Source organism: Castor canadensis, chromosome 16, assembly GCF_047511655.1.
Source record: "Castor canadensis chromosome 16, mCasCan1.hap1v2, whole genome shotgun sequence".
In the NCBI taxonomy this organism is placed as follows: domain Eukaryota; kingdom Metazoa; phylum Chordata; class Mammalia; order Rodentia; family Castoridae; genus Castor; species Castor canadensis.
This window is the reverse complement of record NC_133401.1, coordinates 63,318,234-63,337,560: the sequence shown is the minus strand read 5'-3', so window position 1 is coordinate 63,337,560 and position 19,327 is coordinate 63,318,234. Positions and strand designations below refer to the sequence as shown.

The 19,327-nt window shown below is 46.4% G+C and overlaps 1 protein-coding gene across 3 annotated transcripts in view; it reads left to right on the top strand.

Annotated features, from left to right (window-relative positions):
• Fstl4 (follistatin like 4) overlaps positions 1 to 19,327 on the top strand; it is a 386,297-nt gene that overhangs the window by 130,001 nt on the left and 236,969 nt on the right. The window contains exon 1 of one of the 3 annotated variants that reach the window (XM_074057276.1): positions 7,648 to 8,502. The exons of the other annotated variants lie outside the window; for them this stretch is intronic. Coding sequence (XP_073913377.1) covers positions 8,463 to 8,502 — 40 coding nt within the window. The 5' untranslated portion in view covers positions 7,648 to 8,462. Of the gene's footprint in view, positions 1 to 7,647; positions 8,503 to 19,327 lie in introns of those variants that run through there. 3 annotated transcript variants of the gene reach the window in all.

Below are 19,327 nucleotides of genomic sequence, written 5' to 3'. Positions count from 1 at the left end.
TAAATATTTCATAGAGAAGAGAGTAGCGGGGCTATTGAAAATAAATTTAAAAGACCTTCATGTATTCTGGTCATAGATCCCTGGCATAAAACTTCTCCAGAGATAAAATAGCTTTCTGACAGGAGGGTTGTGGCGGGCATTGTGGGGGTGGCACTGTGGAGGAGGAGGGGAAAGGAGCCTGGAAAATCCCGTGCCCTTCTGGTTACACAAGCCGGGGTGCTGCCTCTGTGAAGGCATCTTGGAAATGATTGAGGTTGGACTGTTACTGCAGAGCCCTTTCCAGTAATGAATTTTAAATTATAAATGACATTTTGTTGTTTGCCCTTCTGCCCACCTGTTGGTGAATAACTGAGAGAATCAATGCAGGTGTTGTCACGGTGGAACAAACTTCTCAGGAGCACAAACCTGGAGCTTAATCTTAGCTCTACTTGATAAATGCCATATGCAGCTCCCCAGTTCTCCCGGACTTAAATGTCTGCTTTTCCCATGTCCTGGGACTAGCCAGGGCCCAGTATGAGGCTTACAAACCTTTGAGACTCACTCCCTTTCACTCTCTTCCCCTTGAGGACAGTCCATAGGACCTAAGACTAGATGGATGCCAGGGCTAGGGGATGACTTCCCAGGGGACTCTGTGAGACTGATTTCTTCCTGTGAGGTATTGAGAGTGCTGGGAGTAAGTGGGTCCCATCGATTAAAATGACAGGACTAGCTCAATGGGATAGTCAAAACTGTAGAGAAATTGCTGCTTGTTTATTGCCTTTACAGGAAGCTGCTAAGAAAGAAGAAAGATAATTTAAGAGTGAGCATCAGTGTGCCAGCCCTTCCCACTGACCCTGGTGTTCAGAGTTTTTTCTCATTGTATCAAGCATTTTGGCAATTAGTTGTGCTTTCCTTATTAATGCCAGGGTCAGGAAGCAGAAAATCAAGGCCCTTCACTGCAAATAGCTGCTTAATGTTGCAATGCCTGCCTATAAGTCATGGAAGCCATGGGTTTTGCCCATTTGATGATAGCCTCAGACTGGAAATATTAAAAGAGATGTGCAAACCTGGCATTTTCCCCTGGCCTGTGTACTTTCCAGTGTGTGGGTGGACCGAGGGACATGCCTTGGCGTGGACTGGACATGCAGTGGCCTGGGCTAATCCCAGAGAGTCTGAGCCCAGACTGTAGAGGGCGCCATATGCTATAGCTGGGCTCTGAGTGCTTACTGTGTCTCAGTGGTGGCATGGTCCCATCTCCCCTTTGTCCTTCCCCCCTTGAGCACTGTGATTGGAGCTTCTGGGCACCATGAGGAAGGATGGTACAGGGGCTAAAAACTGGGGCATTTGTGAAGATGCCACCTGAAAGGCCTCACTCCCCATCTCTCAGGTTTCCCTGGAGATGGGACCAGCTTGTTTTCTGCCTTACTGAGCATAGGATGGAAAGAAAAATCGCGGCAGAAGGAATCTAGGTGAGACCTACTATGGGGTAGATTATGCCAGCACTGGGGCAAGATTTCTCCAAAACTTTGTTCCTCCTCCCTCCTCTGAGATCCTAAATGTGCAAGACTCCTCTGACTAAGCAGATCTAGGTGGTAGCAGTGGTTTACAGGAAGAAGACTGGCCTCACTTAATTCTCACCCCCATGAGCACTTGGGCAGCTACACTAAAGCTGCCAGGTTAGCCTTAGCCAAGCACAACTGGTCAGTGCTGATCTCAACTCACAGAGGCCATAGGAGGGACACACTGCATGCAGCTAGAAGCAACTTTGTCCAGCCTTGACCAAAAGACCGAGCATTGTACTCCATCTCTAATGCCCTGCAGATGAGGCATATAGAGCTGCCTGCCTGGCAGACTGCTGAGCAGCTGACATGCTTTGACGTGTCACCTCTACAAAGCACACCATTGTATTTTTTTTTTTTCCTTTTCAAGTCAGACTTTCTCCAATAGCATCTGAAAACTATAGGAACAGAGCAGTAGATTAGAGCACATTGGACAGGCAAGGTTATCTTCTAGAGAGGAAATTGACAGCCACCCCCACTGGGAGGAAAAGTGTCTACAGTAACAGGGAGGGGGACGCTTGTCAGAACTGAACCAGGGTGATGCCCTCTGCAGAATCTTGCAACCTTTGCTGAGCAAGCAAGGTCATGGGCAGGAGCTCTCCTGACACAACTTGTTAGTGTGAATCCAGGCAAAGAGGACAGTGTAGAAGGCAGGGTACCAAGGAACAGGAGTTCATGGCCAAGGCCATTGCCCCCCAGTTGCTACCACTCACTGAGGAACCTTGGGGAAATCATATCCCTCTTCCAACCTTGGTTTATTCATCTGTAAAAGCTGGAGTTGTACACAGTGGGCAAGATCTGTTCCTACCAGATGATGGTTTGGATGGCCTCCCATCATTGGTCTATAAGCTGATTCTAAAAGTTGAAAACAAATGTCACATTGGCATTATTATGTCTAAGCTGTCCTCTGTATAGTCAAATCATGTCCTGCTATGCCATTCCATTCTCTATGCTTCCAGCATACTGACTCTGCCACATTTCACAAGCATTCACTCATACTGTTTTATTATCAGCTCTCATAGAGACCTCTCTTCTGGAGCCTTTTTTCCTTTGTTCCAATCTAGAATGTTCTGTTGAGTCATACTATCCTTCCCAAGATAGCCCGAATTTCCTTTCCTGGTTTGTACTTTCCTTTTTCTAGAGTATACTCCACATACATACTATAACTGTTACAGTGAGCCATCCTCAACATGTCAGAAGCACACTGCACACTCATATCACAAGCTGCTCAACCCCTGTACTGCCACAGTGCAGGGGCTCTCTGCTCCATACACACAGTGATTCTGGAGCCAAATTCCTTCTGTGGTGTGGCCTAAAAGATCACTGTGGACAAGGATGTGAGAGCATGGCTCTTAACTGCCTCAGCCCAGCAGTGACGACATTCCACTCACATTCCTATTTTTGAGAACTATTCAGATGGCCCCAGGTAGATACAAATGGGATGGAAAGTAGTTTGACTGTGTATCCAGGAAGAGAAAACAGCACCTTCATGCTTTTAAGGGTATCTTTAAACAAACAGTGTTACTGATAAAAGTTCAGTGCTAGATTGATTCTTGTTCCTTGTGGATAACCCATTCAATCTATTTGGAATCTTTAGGATCATTCATGTCTTAGCTCATTCAGACTATTATTGAAAAACACTATAAACTGGGCAGCAACAGGGCTGGGATTAGGGTAAGGCATCTGAGTCACTTGGCTTCAACACATAAACTCAGTCATCAAGAGAAATAACATTTTGCAAATTAAAATTAATGCCAAAAGTCCATGATGAACAAACTAATTAATGCCCTTGCTGTTATGAAATTTTGAAATGTGTGTCTGGCTTTATGTTCCCTTCTATGTGTTCTTCAACCTAAAGATACATGTCTTTACTCAAATGAAAGCAATTATATACACACACACACACACACACACACACACACACACACACACACACACGTTTCCTTTATCAGTTCTCTGGCTTTCTGGAAATCATAATTGGATATGAAACACCCTGAGCAGCATTTCCTCTGACTTTTTCCCCCTTGAAGTTTCTATCTCTATGTATTTTTGTTCTATATTCTGCAAAATTCCCTTGACTCTATTGCCCAATCTAAGTAAAATGTTGAACTTTTTATTTCAAGAATCATGCTTTAATTTTGAGGCACGGGGATATATGATCTGATTTCTAGAAATGATATTTTCTTGAAAGCAATTAAGGATACTGGCTAGCAATGTTTGGTTTTCTCTTTGAATTCTGCTTTTCTTTTGTCACATGGATGGCCTCTGTTTTGGGTGTTGTGTTGTAGGAGTCACTTTTTGTGTACCTGCTTGTTTTCAGTTTGTCTGTGATCCTGCTGTGAATGTTTTATGTTGTGGGTCTGGCAGTGCTTAGTTGTACGTTTGCACATACAAACATGGAATGTGCAAAAGCTGCCTGGGAGCTCCTGCTCCAGTGTGGGCATGGCATCTGGAAGTTTCCGCTTCATGACAAATAGCCGTGGACTTGACATTATGTACAGAGACCCTACACAGTCCCTTTTCAAAGTGAGAAAGGTACTAACACTCACATTGACCGCTGTGGGGCTCCTCCAGCAGTCCATTCCATTTTTTCAGAAAAGAGCCCTCCAACTTTCCTTCTACTTAAGGAAATTTTCCATATATAGACTTTCAGGTTTTCCTGTCCCCATCTCAACTATGCCTCTGGGCAGGTGTGATTCTACAGGTACGATTCTTTACATCTGCACATGTTGTGTGTTCTGAGGTACCCTCTGCCCTGTGCATCAGTGAATGTTCTTCTAGAAATGTGCTTAAACCCTGGCTCTCTGAGGTGCTTCCCATTTTCTTTGTTGTGAATTGTTTTTTTTAAGTCATTTTAAAAGACTCAGAGTCTCAGAAGGAAGATGAAATAAATGCATGTGTCTATCCTGACGTTTTGAACCTCCTCTTTTGTTTGTTTTTACTTTGGAAGACCTGGATTTCTAGTATTAGCACTTAGCTTCTCCAGCTTAACATGCCCAAAGCAAAGCCCTTACATAGCCTCTGCCAGCCCCCAACACTTTCCTGTAATGCCTACCTCTAGGAACCACACCCACTCCCACCAGTTGTTTATAATGGAAAACAATCCTCTGACCTTCCTGTTTTCCCTGTGTCTGTCACCAAATCCTCTTGGCTCTACCTTCAACATTCATATCTCAAATCTGTGCACATTCCTCCACCCCCTCATCCCAGACAATCCAGCCCTGTCTCTCACCCTCTTCCCATGGTTCATTCTTCTTCTGCTGTCACCCCCTTCTACCCTTTCTTCCCATGACAGTGATTGGCATGGAAGGTACTTCCATCAGTCCTGTCCCTTATGAAGCAGGCTCCCATTGTGCTTCAGTAAAATCCAAATGCCATTCAGCCTCTTCCCAAGCTGGTTCTGTACTGTGTTTCTACCTTACCTCTGTGACACCAGGCACAGCTGCCTTCACATCTCTGTTCACTTATTCAGCTGGAGATACCCTCTTTTCTTTACCTCTTTTCAAGCCCTGCCTATCCTCTGGAGCCTGAATGAAAGGTTTAGCTTCTCCAGGGAGGTTTCCAAATCCCTCCACTGGTAGGGAATCTCTCACCCATCTACACACTCTCAGCCCTTTCTCTGAGCATCTGGTTGTTCAGCTTGTAGGCCACTCTGCCCTGTACTTGTGTAGTAATGGGGAGATTTCTGCTTTCTCATTGAGCTGAAGATTCCAAGAAGTGATGTTATCCATGTCCAGATGGCCCACCCAAAGTCTCTAGGCAGATGGACACTGTAGTGCAGGAACAGATGGGGCAGTGCACCCGGTGTTGCCCCGTGAAGAATATCAAGGCTAGACCTGGACTGTGGCTTGCCAAACAGCCAGACTAGTGTCTTGGCAGCAGGGTGGCTGTCATGATGCTAATGTGGCTAGAGGAATAGAAGGCAGTTCTGTGCTTCTCTGCCTTAGCAGGTAACTTTAGGAATCCTCTCTGAGAAGCTTCTGGTGGGCCTCCAGATGAAAACAAAGTCAGTGATAGAACCACATTCTTCCTCATATATATTTAAGGTGCAGCTGTCCCTAACTCTGCTTATTATTGACTGTGGCAGAACTGAACCAACATACATACGTCCATGAGCCAAGTCCGGGTTGTCATTTTCTACCCAGAGTCTGCCCTGGCTCATCAGAATAGACTTGTGTGCAATCCAGAAGAGCAGTAACACCACAGGGTACTACAAGGCCACTGTGTCCTTGGTTGTCAGAAGTGCTATGCTGGGGAGAAGGAGCTGTTGTCCTGACTCCCCCAACCCCAATCTCATGGTAGAAAGTAACCATCTCTTATTTTCTTACTCCCAGTGGAGTTGCTGCACCTTTCTCTTCCCAGATGCTCCTGCCTGTGATAGGACAGGCAAATTGCTCCATAAATTATGAGCCTGGAAGGAACCTGCTAGTCACCTCCTGTGTGGTGTTGAGGTTGTTGCTGCTGAGTGCCCCATTCTAAAGGCAATTAGTCTAATTGCTTTTGTTATTTCAAAAAACAAATTAAACCGCCCAAGTGTTTCAAGGTAGAAAAACGTCCATAATGTATAAGAAACATTTTAGGGGTGTTTGGCTCACAACCAGCAGTGTCTGAGCAGACATCCAGAAAACCATCAGGAGGGAGACCAGGGCTGCTCAGGAGGCTGAACCAAGATGTTTTTGAGGTGAGCAGCCTGCTCAGTAGTGGTGGGAGGGGAAAGATCTACTTTTCCATCTCTGTGCAGGGGCCAGGGGCTACCTGGACTCCTGCCCCTCTGTCCCCCTTGCCTGTAAGACCCGTGCATTCTGTCCCCTACCCCTATTGCAGGCTCAGCCTCTGTGGTCAGGGTTAGTGGACCAGCCCCCAATGAATCTCCCTGTATTCCAACCTGTCACCTCTTCTCGGCCACCATAGGGGGCTGCCCGAGATACAAGTGACACAACTCAATTTTGGGACTTCCCATGCTACCAGACAACCCAGGAATTGGAGACCCAAAAGCATCTGCAGCCCAGCCTCCCTCGTGCACCTCACTAAGGATGGAATCCAGGCTCTGACATACACAGGCAAGTGCTTTGCCACTGCACCACCTTAACCCTTCTCTTTCTGTTTTCACTCAGTTTAGTGGCACTGTGCCTTTGTCCCAGTGAATAGTGTGGTGGTATGCACACATACACAAACATACTGACCTCAGACCGCTCCTTGCTCTATAGGCCAGGCCCCCTGGCCTTGTGCTACCAGCCCTAACCGTGGCAGAAAGGACCTGGTGCTTTCTCTTTGCTGGGCTTTGGGCTTCTCTCACTTGGACACTGTGTTGCATCCATTTGACTCTCTGTTGCCTTCAGCAGCCAGTTAGCAGCCAATGAGGGAGAGGCTTGCCTGTTCACTTTGCACACCTGTCACTTGGCAAAATATGTCACAAAGAAGGAATTCAATAAATGTATAGATAGGTGGATGAATGGGCAGAAAATGAATGAATTACTTGCAGATTGGTAAATGCTGTTGTCTCAAGAAATTCTTCCACCTCAGTTCTACTCAAAATAAGGAACTGCTTCTAGGGAGAAAGACAAATTGACTCCGTTAGAGCATCTGGTGTCCACCTTGCCCCATAGGGCAAGTGGGAGGAGCTGGAGGTGGTGAGAAACTTTTCAAGGAATGTTGCAGACTATGAAGACAGACCCCTTGTCCTTTCTCCTTCCACTAAGAACAAAGCAAGCATCATGCATTAGCCCTCCTTTTGCTCCTCTGCCAAAAAAAAAAAAATGCACACTTCCCCACTTAGTTGCTCCTTTAAGCTCTGGAAGCTAGCTTGGCATAGCTTTGGAGATCTGATCTCCACAACAAGCTAGCCTCACACTGGTAAGCCTCCTCTTCATCCCCATGGAAAGATCCTGAAAGCAGACACTTTCCTGATCATAGGTTGAAAACTACCTGAGAGTGCAGCCAGAGTTCTGTCATGTTCTCAGGGTGCACATGGTTTCTAGAACACAGGACCCAAGGCACCTGCTTTGGAATCACTACAGCATTTCTTGTTCCCATCCTGCTGATCAGAACCTCTCTGGTAGAATCTAAGAACAGATGTTTTAAACTGTCCTTTCTGGGAGTCTTACTCTTGGGAAGGCTTAACACTCACTGCCTGAGATATTCTAGTGGTAGTTGGAAAGGAATTCAAAATGATAGAAACTTGAATTGCCTTATATCTTCTTTCCTTTCTCAGGCTCCAGCTAGGTCTCTTGGAAACCATCCACAGGGCTCAGCTGCCTTCTGGTACCATTTATGACTTCCTTAACCCATTTTCTTTGATCAGCTTTTCCTGCCTCTGACTAAACACAGCCCTCCCTTTACCATCAAAACTACCTTATGTCTTCAACCATCCACATAATTACTTGGAAATACTGTATTTCTCTTGGAATTCATTTTAGTTGTACATGTCCTCATGCCACTTCATCAAACTCGAAGTTAAGGTTTCTTTCTCCCACCTTAGATTGTGCTGTCCCATCCTTCACCTTCTCACAGTCACTGTCACCCAGCCTCACCCGGACTAGACAATACACAGGTTCTCTGCTGGTACTCACTGTTCACTGACTCAGGAGAGGGTCTGCTTCCTGCCACAGCTCAACCCCAGGGGCATATCCTCTGTGTGAAGGGGACATGGTAGGGTGACCTCCCCAGCCCTGCCCACTGGTACTGGGTCACCTATGCCTAGGACCAGAATTCAGCTACCTTGACCCCTACTAGTCTCTCTGCCCCAAATACTCTGCTGTTCCCACAGTTGGTTTAACACCCTGCATGGCTTTGGGGAACATGAAGCAGGGCACCTGGTTTCAGGAAGCTCACATTCTATTTGAGGAAAGTGCAACACATGGGAAGTGAAAGTGGGCAACACAAGAAAGCAGATCACGTCCATGTTTATACAGCCCAGTCTTCTGGATGAGAGGAATACAGTGGAGACTAATGTGGCCTGAGCCAGGTGAGAAGGGCTTTTAGGAGGCCGTAAAAACATGAGCTGGGTTTTGAAGGGTGGGTAGGACATTGGTGGGGTGCTCCTGCTACAGGTAATGCTCATGAACGGAGTATGGTTGCACAGAGGCCAGGGGGCCTATATGGCGGCACTGTACAGAGACTGGCAGTGAGAGGCTGGACTGCCCTGTGTGCACATTGTCATTCCACCCAGTGGAGGGGAAATACTGAGGAAGTGTGGTTTAGTATACTGTAGACTATCCAAATTTAGGTCACAGAAGGGTTCCATTTAAATACCTAGTTCACTCACTTATGTTTCAGGTGAAATGCAACAAAAATATGGAAATGGCCACTTCTTTTGTAAAATCTTGGAGAATTTCTCCCATCAAACTCTGCAGCTAGGAGAACCTCTTACGTGGCTTGACCCTGTGTGGCTTCCTGGCGTTTAAGCCACGGTCCCACAGGCTTCCTGTGAGCAGCTTCTCCATCCCATGTGGCTGATGTGCACTACCCCCTCTGCTGTGCTGGTGGAAGTTTGATCTCAGTTCTGGGAGCTGGCTGCCTGGGCAGGGCAGGGAAAGTGGCTAGTGCTTTGGACTTAAGGTACAGGTACACTTCCCCGAGAGCCTGCCCCTCGAGTTACTGTGTTTCTAACACTCAGGAAGGCTTTTCTTCTAGGGAAGAGCAATTTCCTTTCAATGACTTGAGCACTGAAGCGTGGGCTATGGTTTTGTTCAGGACATTTTGGGGGTGGGGGTGACTAGAAAAATCTACATATGGATACAGCAACAAAGAATGTTTTTGTCACTGGATAAGTGTAGCAGCCTTTAAGTCAGTAATTCAAGGCACCTCCCCTACTGCACTGGCCTGATAGATTTGGACACAGACAGGCAAGGCAGGTTCTGTGCTGTGGATGTTCTATGTGGATGGCTAGGGAGGCACTCTAACATCCTCACCACAAGTGTGCTTTGAGGTCCCAGATGGGACATCTGAAGTGACCTTAGAGGCATGGCACTGTTGATCTCTCACAGCTGGGATGTGGCAGTGAGCACATACTCCAGGGTCAACAGCTGTCACATTGGCAGGTGATTGGGACTAAATTCAGTACAGATATGGTAGAACTGTTTAGAATATGAAGACTTAGAGCTGCCCAACACCAATTGGTAATGCAGGTAAAGAAGTCAGCTGTTGGCCTCACAGACCTTCACCTTCCTTTTCTGCTCCTTTCCATCCTCTGACCTGCCTTCACGTTCTCAGAACCTCCTCTTACCGCTTCTCAGCCTTTTGGCTAAAATCAAGTGCTTCCATGCATTGTGCTCATTCTCTCTCATCATTTGTCCTCAGTAAAGGGCACCTGTCATTTACATGTCAGGACATATTAAAGTCAGGCTCCTTGACAAGGGTTACTTATTCTTTAATCCTCATACTGGTGTAGAAAACCTGACCCCCTGCTTATGTAAAAGTTTTGTACCAGGAGGTTGAGAAATCAGGATGAGAGGAGAAAAGAGAGGGTACTCTGGCTAACAGGCTTTTCTGGGCCAGGAACACTAGAATGAAAAGCAAAACATGGGTTTTGAGGGGCTGAAGAGAAATTGTGCTGACACCTGTTAAAGATGGAAGGGAAGGTTTTATTCCCAACTATTGCAATAGGGGAAAGAAACGAACTCAAAGGTCAACAGCAACAAGTAAGGATTCATAGCCAGTGGGCAAGGGGAGGGAAAGGATGGAAAGTTAGTAAGAGGAACTTGGTTAGTTATGGGGAGTGGGGAGCTAGAGTGTTGTCAAGGCAGAGGAAGAGAAGCCTGATTGGCTAACAGGCCTGGAGGTTCTGTGTAAGTTGGCTTGGCAGGATTTTTTGCTTAAAGAGTTCAACAGGCCAAGGGCAAAGCATAGTAAACATTAGGACTCCACTATGGTCAAGTCTTGGTGTTCACAGTATGGACAATGACTTGGATGGCCTCGCATATCTCAGTAGGGTTGCTGGAGTGGCCACTGGCTGTCTGTGGTTTTTATGGGGGCTTCGTGCATTGTAAACATGGTTTAATTCCCAAGGACTGGAATAGACCTCCTACTGCATGTGGCATCCTTCAGCCAGATTTTGGAAAAAAGTCCACACCAGACACAGGAGCTTCTGAGCTGCAGTATCACAGAGGACTCAAGGTATCCACTTCTGAAGCTCCAGGACTGAGCCCAGGAGCAGCTTACTACCTGAAGGCCTTGTCAGCTCACCTCCCTCGGGTTACAGAAATCCCATGTCAATCTGGTTCAAATGCTAAGGAAATTTCTTTTCATGAATCACCAAGTCCTTGAGTGTGGCAGGCCCCAAAGCTCAGAGCCCTCAATGGGACCAAGGAGGCAGCTCCTTCCACTCTTCCATCCTCCACAGAATAGTTTAGCCCTCCAACAGGTCCCTTCATGGTTATAGGCAGACATGACAACTACCAGGGGAAAGAAAGAATGTCTCTCTTAATTCTTCTTAGTGTGGCCTTTGCATTTCACTGGCCAGGGTAGGCTACATGCTCCTTCCTGATCCAGCTCTTGACGTGGAAATGGGATTTCAGGTGTCTTTGATGAATCATAATGGAGTCAAATAGAGGTGGTAGAGCCTCTACATGTTACTCTGCACACTTGCACAGAGTAAATGTCAGGGTCATAGAGTTGGCTGTTGATGGCTAAAAGACAAGTAAGGTGTTTTCTGCATCTTGGGGTGAAAGCAAGGGAAATCTTGCCCTGGAACCAAAGGGACACAGAGGTAGGCACATATCCTAGGGGTTTTCCAGAGCCTTGGGGAAGGTAGTAGTTTGCCCTGCAAGGACTGTGTATGTCAGCCTGTTTGGGAGCATCTAGTCAGTCCCTAAGCTGGTCACTTTTCTTGCTAAAAAGCCTCCATCTGCCCCCAAAGCCTCTGCAGGAGAAGGGGATGTAATAGAAGCAAATGTCCCTGCTTTTCTTCCCTTGTGAGGATGTGGTCTTGAGGATTGATATCTGTCTTTCTCTGCCCATGGCTCCCCCCTCCCCAAAAACACACACTTTGTTTTTTGTTTTTTTTTTTCTTTTATTATTCATATGTGCATACAAGGCTTGGTTCATTTCTCCCCCTGCCCCCACCCCCTCCCTTACCACCCACTCCACCCCCTCCCTCTCCCCCCTACCCCCTCAATACCCAGCAGAAACTATTTTTCCCTTATTTCTAATTTTGTTGTAGAGAGAGTATAAGCAATAATAGGAAGGAACAAGGGTTTTTGCTGGTTGAGATAAGGATAGCTATACAGGGAGTTGACTCACATTGATTTCCTGTGCGTGGGTGTTACCTTCTAGGTTAATTCTTTTTGATCTAACCTTTTCTCTAGTTCCTGGTCCCCTTCTCCTATTGGCCTCAGTTGCTTTTAAGGTATCTGCTTTAGTTTCTCTGCGTTAAGGGCAACAAATGCTAGCTAATTTTTTTAGGTGTCTTACCTATCCTCACCCCTCCCTTGTGTGCTCTCGCTTTTATCATGAAAAACACACACTTTGGACCATGCCTGTGATTGACTAGGACAATAGCTCTGTTGTTGCCCGTGACCCCTGTTTACTTCTGTCGTGGCTGGCAGAAGGCATTACGTATTTGTCAGGGCTCTCTTCCTCTGCACCTGCCTAAGCCTAGGGTCGCCTCAACTTGTGGAGAACCAGCAGGTTCTGAGGTGTAGTTAGGAGGATATGGGTCATTTTCTTATTGGAATATCCTAGGTGGTTTTATTTTTAAGGGGATGTGTGTGTTGTGTGTAATTCTCAAATGAAGCAAATTTCTGAGATTTATTACCCAGGCTGGTCAGATGGCATAATAAATCATACAAATGTTTTCAATTGCTTAGGTACGGACAACATACTAGTGAGTAAGGACTGAACACTTGCCCCTCTCCAAGGGCACTGTATGAGAAATATGTCCTGGGAACCCTAGACAAGCCCAAGCTTCCAGCAGTAGGGGTAGGCCTAGACCTTCAGTAGAATTGCTCTGGTAATGTGGAGGGCTTTTTGTTTGTTTGTTAAATAGGGAAAATAAAAGCTGCCAGTATATTTCTAGAGGACGGACTTGTGGCCACAGCTAAAACTGAAGAATTACAAGACAGGGAACAAGAACTGTTTTCAGGCCCCCATAAACTACTTAGGAAGTGAATGAAGTTCCTCACAAGAGACCAAACTGCCGCAAATGTGAGCAGCACCCCGCTGTTCTTGAAGACCCACTTCTGAAGGCAATCAGTCTGTTATGACAAGGAGGATGGATGGCAGGTCCCAATATTGAGACATGGGATTGAAACCCACAGAAGCTATGGCATTTTCCCTCTAGATTGAAATTTTAATAGCAGAGCAGCATTGACAGATGGAATTTGAGTAAGTGATTTGTACAAGCAGTCCACAATTCACGAGAGGGTTTTGTTCCCAGCAGTCATTGCAAGGCTATTGCTTAGTCCTTTGGAAACAATGCATTTTTCCTTAGGAGTACACTCTGAATGTGTTTGATTTTGGATTAGGGTCCCAAACTTTATTTAACCTCTAATGTAGCTGAAAAATACTCTACAATTAATATCAGGGGACTTAGTATTGTAAGTAAAGTAGTAATTCTGAAGAGAATATTGGTATTTTTTTTAACAGGCCCAGCTGGAAGAGGGGAAAGCTAACTTCATCACATAGAAGAGTGGGAAAGGGTGTGAGTGGGGCTTGGGTTCAAGACCTTACTTGTCAAATGATGAAACTAAGATACAGAGAGATGTGGGTGTTTGGCCCAAGGCCACACAGCCAACCAGTGTGACCAGAACCTTGGCCCACTCTGACCCAAGAATAATGTCTGTTGCGTTTCCAAAGGGACTTATCAGATACATTCAGGTGGTGTCGTGCCCCTTGTAAGTCTGTTTTTGTCCAGTTTCACAAGAAAGTCTGTCTTGTTTTTCTTTTTTTAACTGGAAATGGGGCTCAAGACTGCTATTATGCTTCTCTAGGAATAGAGCCCTAGTGCACCCAGACACAAAGAAGTGGGCAGAAATGTGTTCATGTGAGAATCAACAATGTGAAAGTAACTGAGCTGAGCACTGCAGGATCCTGGGAACTGAGGATGTGTAGAGAACCTGTGATCCACCAAACGAGGAGCTTGGCTTGGACTCCAGATCAGACAGAGGCAGATGTAGTCCCAACAGGGGGTGCTGTCAGCGCCAGGCAGCTTTCTTGCTGTCTTTATTGGAAAGAGCACTGTGAAACAAAGGGCCAGGTGTCTGTGGCAGAGGCAGGAGGGAGGCAAGAAGACCTTGCCTAAAGAAAGGGGAGGGTGGTCATCCCATGACATCATAGGCTGGGGAATGGTTCAGGTGGCAGACTGTTTGCCTAGCATGTGCAAGGCACCGGGTCCTATCCCTAGTACTGCAGAGACGTACCTAGCTCACAAGTCAAGTGTGTGTCATCAGAGCACCTTGAAACCGACATCAGAAACAAAACCCAGAGCATTTCACTTATTAAACCCAGGCTAGCGTGCACCCTGAGCACAGTCACTCGTGGTCTCAAGGTGCCTTCTGGTTAGAGGCAGCCTTGGGCACCTGGGACCCACAGGTCTCTTTTCTCCTCTGTGTGATCTCTCACCTCAGACTATAAACTGCTTGAAGACAAGGACTTTTAGTTTTCCTGTTTTAAATTCTCCGGCCTCCTCAGCAGCTATTCGGTAATATCCGCTGAATAAATTTACTCAATTTTAAGTAGATTTCTGACAGAAAAAAATATTTTTAAATAACATTATTTAAAATTGACACTTAAAATTGTAGGCAAATGTTCCTTTTAAATCTGAGTGCAGTGACTCATTCTGTAATCCCAGGAACTCAGGAGGCAGAGGTTGGGAGGATTGTGGTTTGAGATCAGTGCCATTAAAAAGTGAGACACCTCCCCATCTCAACAAACAAGCAGATGCACTGGTGTGTAACTGTAATCCCAGCTACTGGGAGGCATAGATAGGAGGTCTGAGGTCAGTCCTAGGCAAAAACATAAGACCCTATCTGAAAAATAACTAAAGCAAGAAGGGCTGGGGTATGGCTCAAGTGGCAGAGCATCTGCCTAGCAACAATGAAGTCCTGAGTTCAAACCTCAGTACCACCAAAAAAGTGTGTCCTAGTCACAACACTTGGTATAGCGCTCTTGGTGGGTGACTGCTGCTGGGCATGCCTGGTAGAGAAAGGGCAGCCCTGGATCCCAGGGAGGCAGGAAACAGGAGATGCTCTCAGGAAAAGTTTGTGGGTTTTAGTCTCAGAATAAATACATGTGTCCTTTGTTTTAGCCACCCAGCCCCAAGGAAACAGGAGACAGCAGTGGAGTTTCCATAGATTCTGTTGGTCTACTTGGCTATAAGGTCCCCTGGAGTGATTCAGACTCCCCCCCAAAATCAGAGCAGTTGGTATCTGCTGGGGGAGGGAAGGGACAGAAGCAGAGATCTGAGCCCTCTGTCATCACTAACCCCAGGAGCTGGGATGTGTTACTTCCTCTGAGTCGTTCCCACATACAGCAATGGCATGTGACACTGCAGTCCACACTGCTACTCCAAAGCCGCTGGAGGATGTTCCTTTCTTCTCGGGAGACTGGCCAGACCACCAGGACTGGAACAATCTCAAAGGCTGTGGGTTTGACTGGATTCTTCCCCTTCCACTGTCCTGGTATTTAATGATGGTGTCCCAGAGATGACAACAGTGATGTCAGCCCTTAAATTTGTGACATCCCTACCACTGGCAAGCAGCTGTCTGTCATCTGGGGTATGCTTACAAATCCAGGTCATCTCCAGTCCACAGACATGTGGACTCAGTGTTGTGTGATCCCAGGGGCTGGGATTCCACCTTAGGGCTCCTCCCCAGAGTTACCATCAAGGAGACAGGGGATGAGATGCTACCTGGCCAATTCCACAACTAAGCTCAATTTGGGGGAGGGGAAGACTGACTTTACCTGAGGATGTTGGTGATGGCACCCCTGTTTTCCTCTTGGGTGCACACGACTGGGATTGCAGAACCCACAGCTGATATTTCAAGGTTCCCATTACTGTTTTCTTAAGGACAAAATCACTCTTTTTTATTAATACATAAATAACTTTTTTTTTCTTGAGCAGGTTCAGAGAAATGAAACACAGATGGTGATAATGTTGAAAATGTTTACCTATTTCCTCTCTGAGGACATCAGATTAGCCCTTTCTGTGGGTGGACTGGGTAATCTGCTAAAAGACAATATCATCCTTTTGATCTTGCAATGCATTTTTCATATCTTTGCCACAAAAGCTGATTATTATCGTGACATTTTTAAACAATGAGTGTTCCCCGTGCAGAATGGGAAGGCTGAGCTGAACATATAGATAGATGGATGCTTGTTGAAGGCCAGGCTGTGGGAATGAATTTTCTCCATGTTTCTTTCGCCTGGAGACATTGGCATTAACCCCTTCATCCTGGGACGTGGTCTTGTGCACTAATTGGAATCTGACGCTCAGCTGTACGCATTGGCCTCTCCTCTCTCTTGATTAATGGTCCTGTCCACTCCTTCCAAGGTCACCGTGTCCCCTTTTCCTCTGTAAGTTAAAGAATCTTGATTAAATGGCAGAAGCAGATTGAATGGGAACGTGTACGGGGATGCAGACTTGAAATGCTCTGTAGTGGAGCCCGTCAGCACCACGACACAGGTGTCTGAGAAGCATTTGATTGACCTGGCTGGCTGGTCCAGCTAAAATGGAAACTGACATTGCTGAAAGGCTCCTATGATGGGTCACTTGTCTCTTCTCAGGGCTTCATTGCATTTCAAAAGGAAGAGGTTGGCTAAAGGAGGAAGTGCAGAAATAAGAAAGGCACAGATTTCAAACATTTTCAGCTTCATTTTGGTTCCAGAGAGTTTCACTTGTGCTGGGAAAATGGGGCAACTCGGTCCACACCAAGTGCACTGGAGGCCTATGATGTCCTGCTCAGTTGCTGAGATCCACAAAATGCCAAGTCAGGTAGCAGCAGATGAAGGGCTAGAAGCGACCAGCAAAGGAAAGGTTAATGTCACCAAGCTGTTCGCAGCTCCATGGCATGCAGCATTGGGCACAGCCAGGCCATCTTGCAGTAGAGTTAAAATTCCCCTGCAGCCACAGGAAGGAACCAATAAATCATGAATGAATTTGAAATTATATTTCCTTCTTTTAGCTTTCTTTTTCCCTTCCTCCCCCTTCTCTACCTACCCACCCCAGGAACAATGTTACGGAAAAATGTAGGCTGTAAATTCCACTCAGAGAGAGCATTTAGTTCTATCCTTTCTGAAGGTCTGTAGAATGGAATGTCCCCAGTCATATTTCATATGGCCTATCAGCAAAGTGCTGCCTGTGCTTTGTAGAGATCGAAGGGCAAAAGGCAGACACCACCAGGGCCCATGTGGAGCTAGAAGTCAGAAGAGCACAGATGTCCCGGGCAGTGGTATCCTTCTACCTCACGGTGCCATCAGGCTGTGTGACGCTTCTAGCACATCTCAACTTAAGGTTTCTCATGACACAGGTTGGGCATGCTGGAGGCCTGTCCCCTGTGCTAAGAAACAGCTATTGGGAAGCCATATGTAGGCTTACAGGACTTGTTACTTGTGTGTCATTTTTTAAAAGCAAAACTCTATATCATAGTGTACCTTGACCATCAATGATCTTTCTAGAAAACAAAGGAAGGGAGAGAGGGAGGAAGAAAAGAATGGAAAAGAAAAGAAAAGAAAAGAAAGAAGGCCTCACGCTATCAGGACCCATCCCAAAGTGCTAGTGACACCCAGGTTGTTGGCCAAAGCAAGGAATGCCTGGTGGGGGCCTTAAGTAGTGGCTAGGATCAAGCCATCAGCAGATTCTCCACATTTATAAGCTGGACTTACTGCTTCATAGACAGTGGGTTTCGTTTGCACCCACCAGCAGGTTTGGGCTGGGGTGAGTGAGTGAGTGTGTGCGTATGCACGCTTACACAAGCCAATGAATGATGCACTATGGAGTTCAAACTGCAGAGGAACCATGGGGCACTCCCAGAGCATCCCCAGGCTCATCATGTAATTAGGAACTTACCTCCAAAAGCCTGATCCACATGGCTGGGGCTCTTTATGGGAAATACCCAAGTTACTTATATCACTGCTTCTCAAACTATGACTCCGACCCCATGAACAGCCTCTGTGGAAGTTGGCGATGGCAGGACCCTCAGCCAGCCCCAGCAGGAGACCCTGTGGGGGCAGAGGTTTGCTCACGGCCAGGTCTTGAGGCAGCAGGAGCGGAACAGGGAGCGAGGCCAGTAAGATTCTCACTGAGTGGCCCTTCCTACCAAGAGGGCCGTGGAACACAGTGGACACGGGGTCATAAGTCTGCTTCATAGTTTGATCTCCCCAACCCTTTGCCTGTTGACCAATGCATGTCTTCTCCAAGTCCTTAAGTACCACCTTCTACTCTTGAATCCACCTTGAATCAACTCCCTGATATAAAGCCTCCCTTCGGGTTTTCCTTCCTTCCTCTCCCTTGAGATATTTCTCTTTCGCAGGTCCCCTCAGGAGCCCTCTCCCTTCTGCCTCAGTTGGTCTGTGTGCCTGTGCCTAGCCCTTGCTGAAAAGGCAATCAGCGTATATGAAGAAATATAACCAGTGAGGCAAATGTACATGTGTGCTTAAAAACACACTTCTTTCATCTGTGCTCATCTGTGTTCAGCTGGTAATACTGTGGAAACAGTACTGTCCTTCTCCAGAGACCTCTGTGCCCGAAAATCCCCGTTCATTCTTCTGGGTTAAACATTTCCTAGCCTATTATTTTCTTGGACAGTAAAAATACCTGTCAAGATAATATGCCTGGCATTTTAAGATGATGTGTTTCTCTTTGGCAGGATAACTAGGAAGTACCAAGGTGAGTCTGGGAAGATAGAGGATTTCAGAGGAAGGAAGTTCAAACACGGTGGTTACTGACCATGCCACGTAGTTTCCCTCTTCTTCTCCCCAACTTGAACTGCACACTTCTCAAGACAGGAGCCGTCTCTTCCTCATCATCTCGCCACCCTCCCCTTTGCCATGGAGCTCGGTGCTCATGTGCCTGTTTCACCAGGCCATGTTGAATGAGGCCTGCTCTGTGCCGTGCTCTGTACTGGGGGTAGGACACAGAGTCACATAAAATGTGGCCCTACCCTCCAGGCAGTCCCTGTTGATGAAGGAAAATTTTCCTACTTTTAAGTTAGCTTTTAACCTTTTTAGATCAACAGATACCATGCATTTTATTGTGCCCATGGTGATGTTTTGAAGTGTTCATCCATTGTGGAATGGTTAAATCTAGCTGATTCACAAGCGTATTTGCTCACACAGTCATCATTTTTTGGCAAGAACACTTGGCATTCACGCTGCACTTTTCAACAATGCACCACATTCTCATTAACTTGAGTCATCGTGTTGCACAGTAGATGTCTTGAACTTCTGCCTCCTGTCTAACTGTGATTATGCATCCTTTGGCCAATGTCTCCCCAGCATCTGGTAACCACCATTCTGCTCTCTACTGCTTATGAGATCATTTTTAAGATTCCATGTGTGAGTGAGATGATATGATATTTGTCTTTCTATGCCTGGCATATTTCACTTAACATTCCGTCCTCCAGGTTCATCCACATTGTCACAGATGTAGAGGAGGTTGTCAGTAGAGAACACCAGAGGACGAAGTGCTATGAGGAGGACCCTGTGGTATGAGAGTGGTCTTTGTGAGCTCATATATTTGGTGGGGGAGTCTCAGCAGTTGCAAGCCTAGTCTGGCTGCTGAAGGACTCCCCTTGACCCCTCAAAAAAAAAAAAAAGCAAAAGCCCTCAGCTGCTGACAGGCAGCTCACACAGTC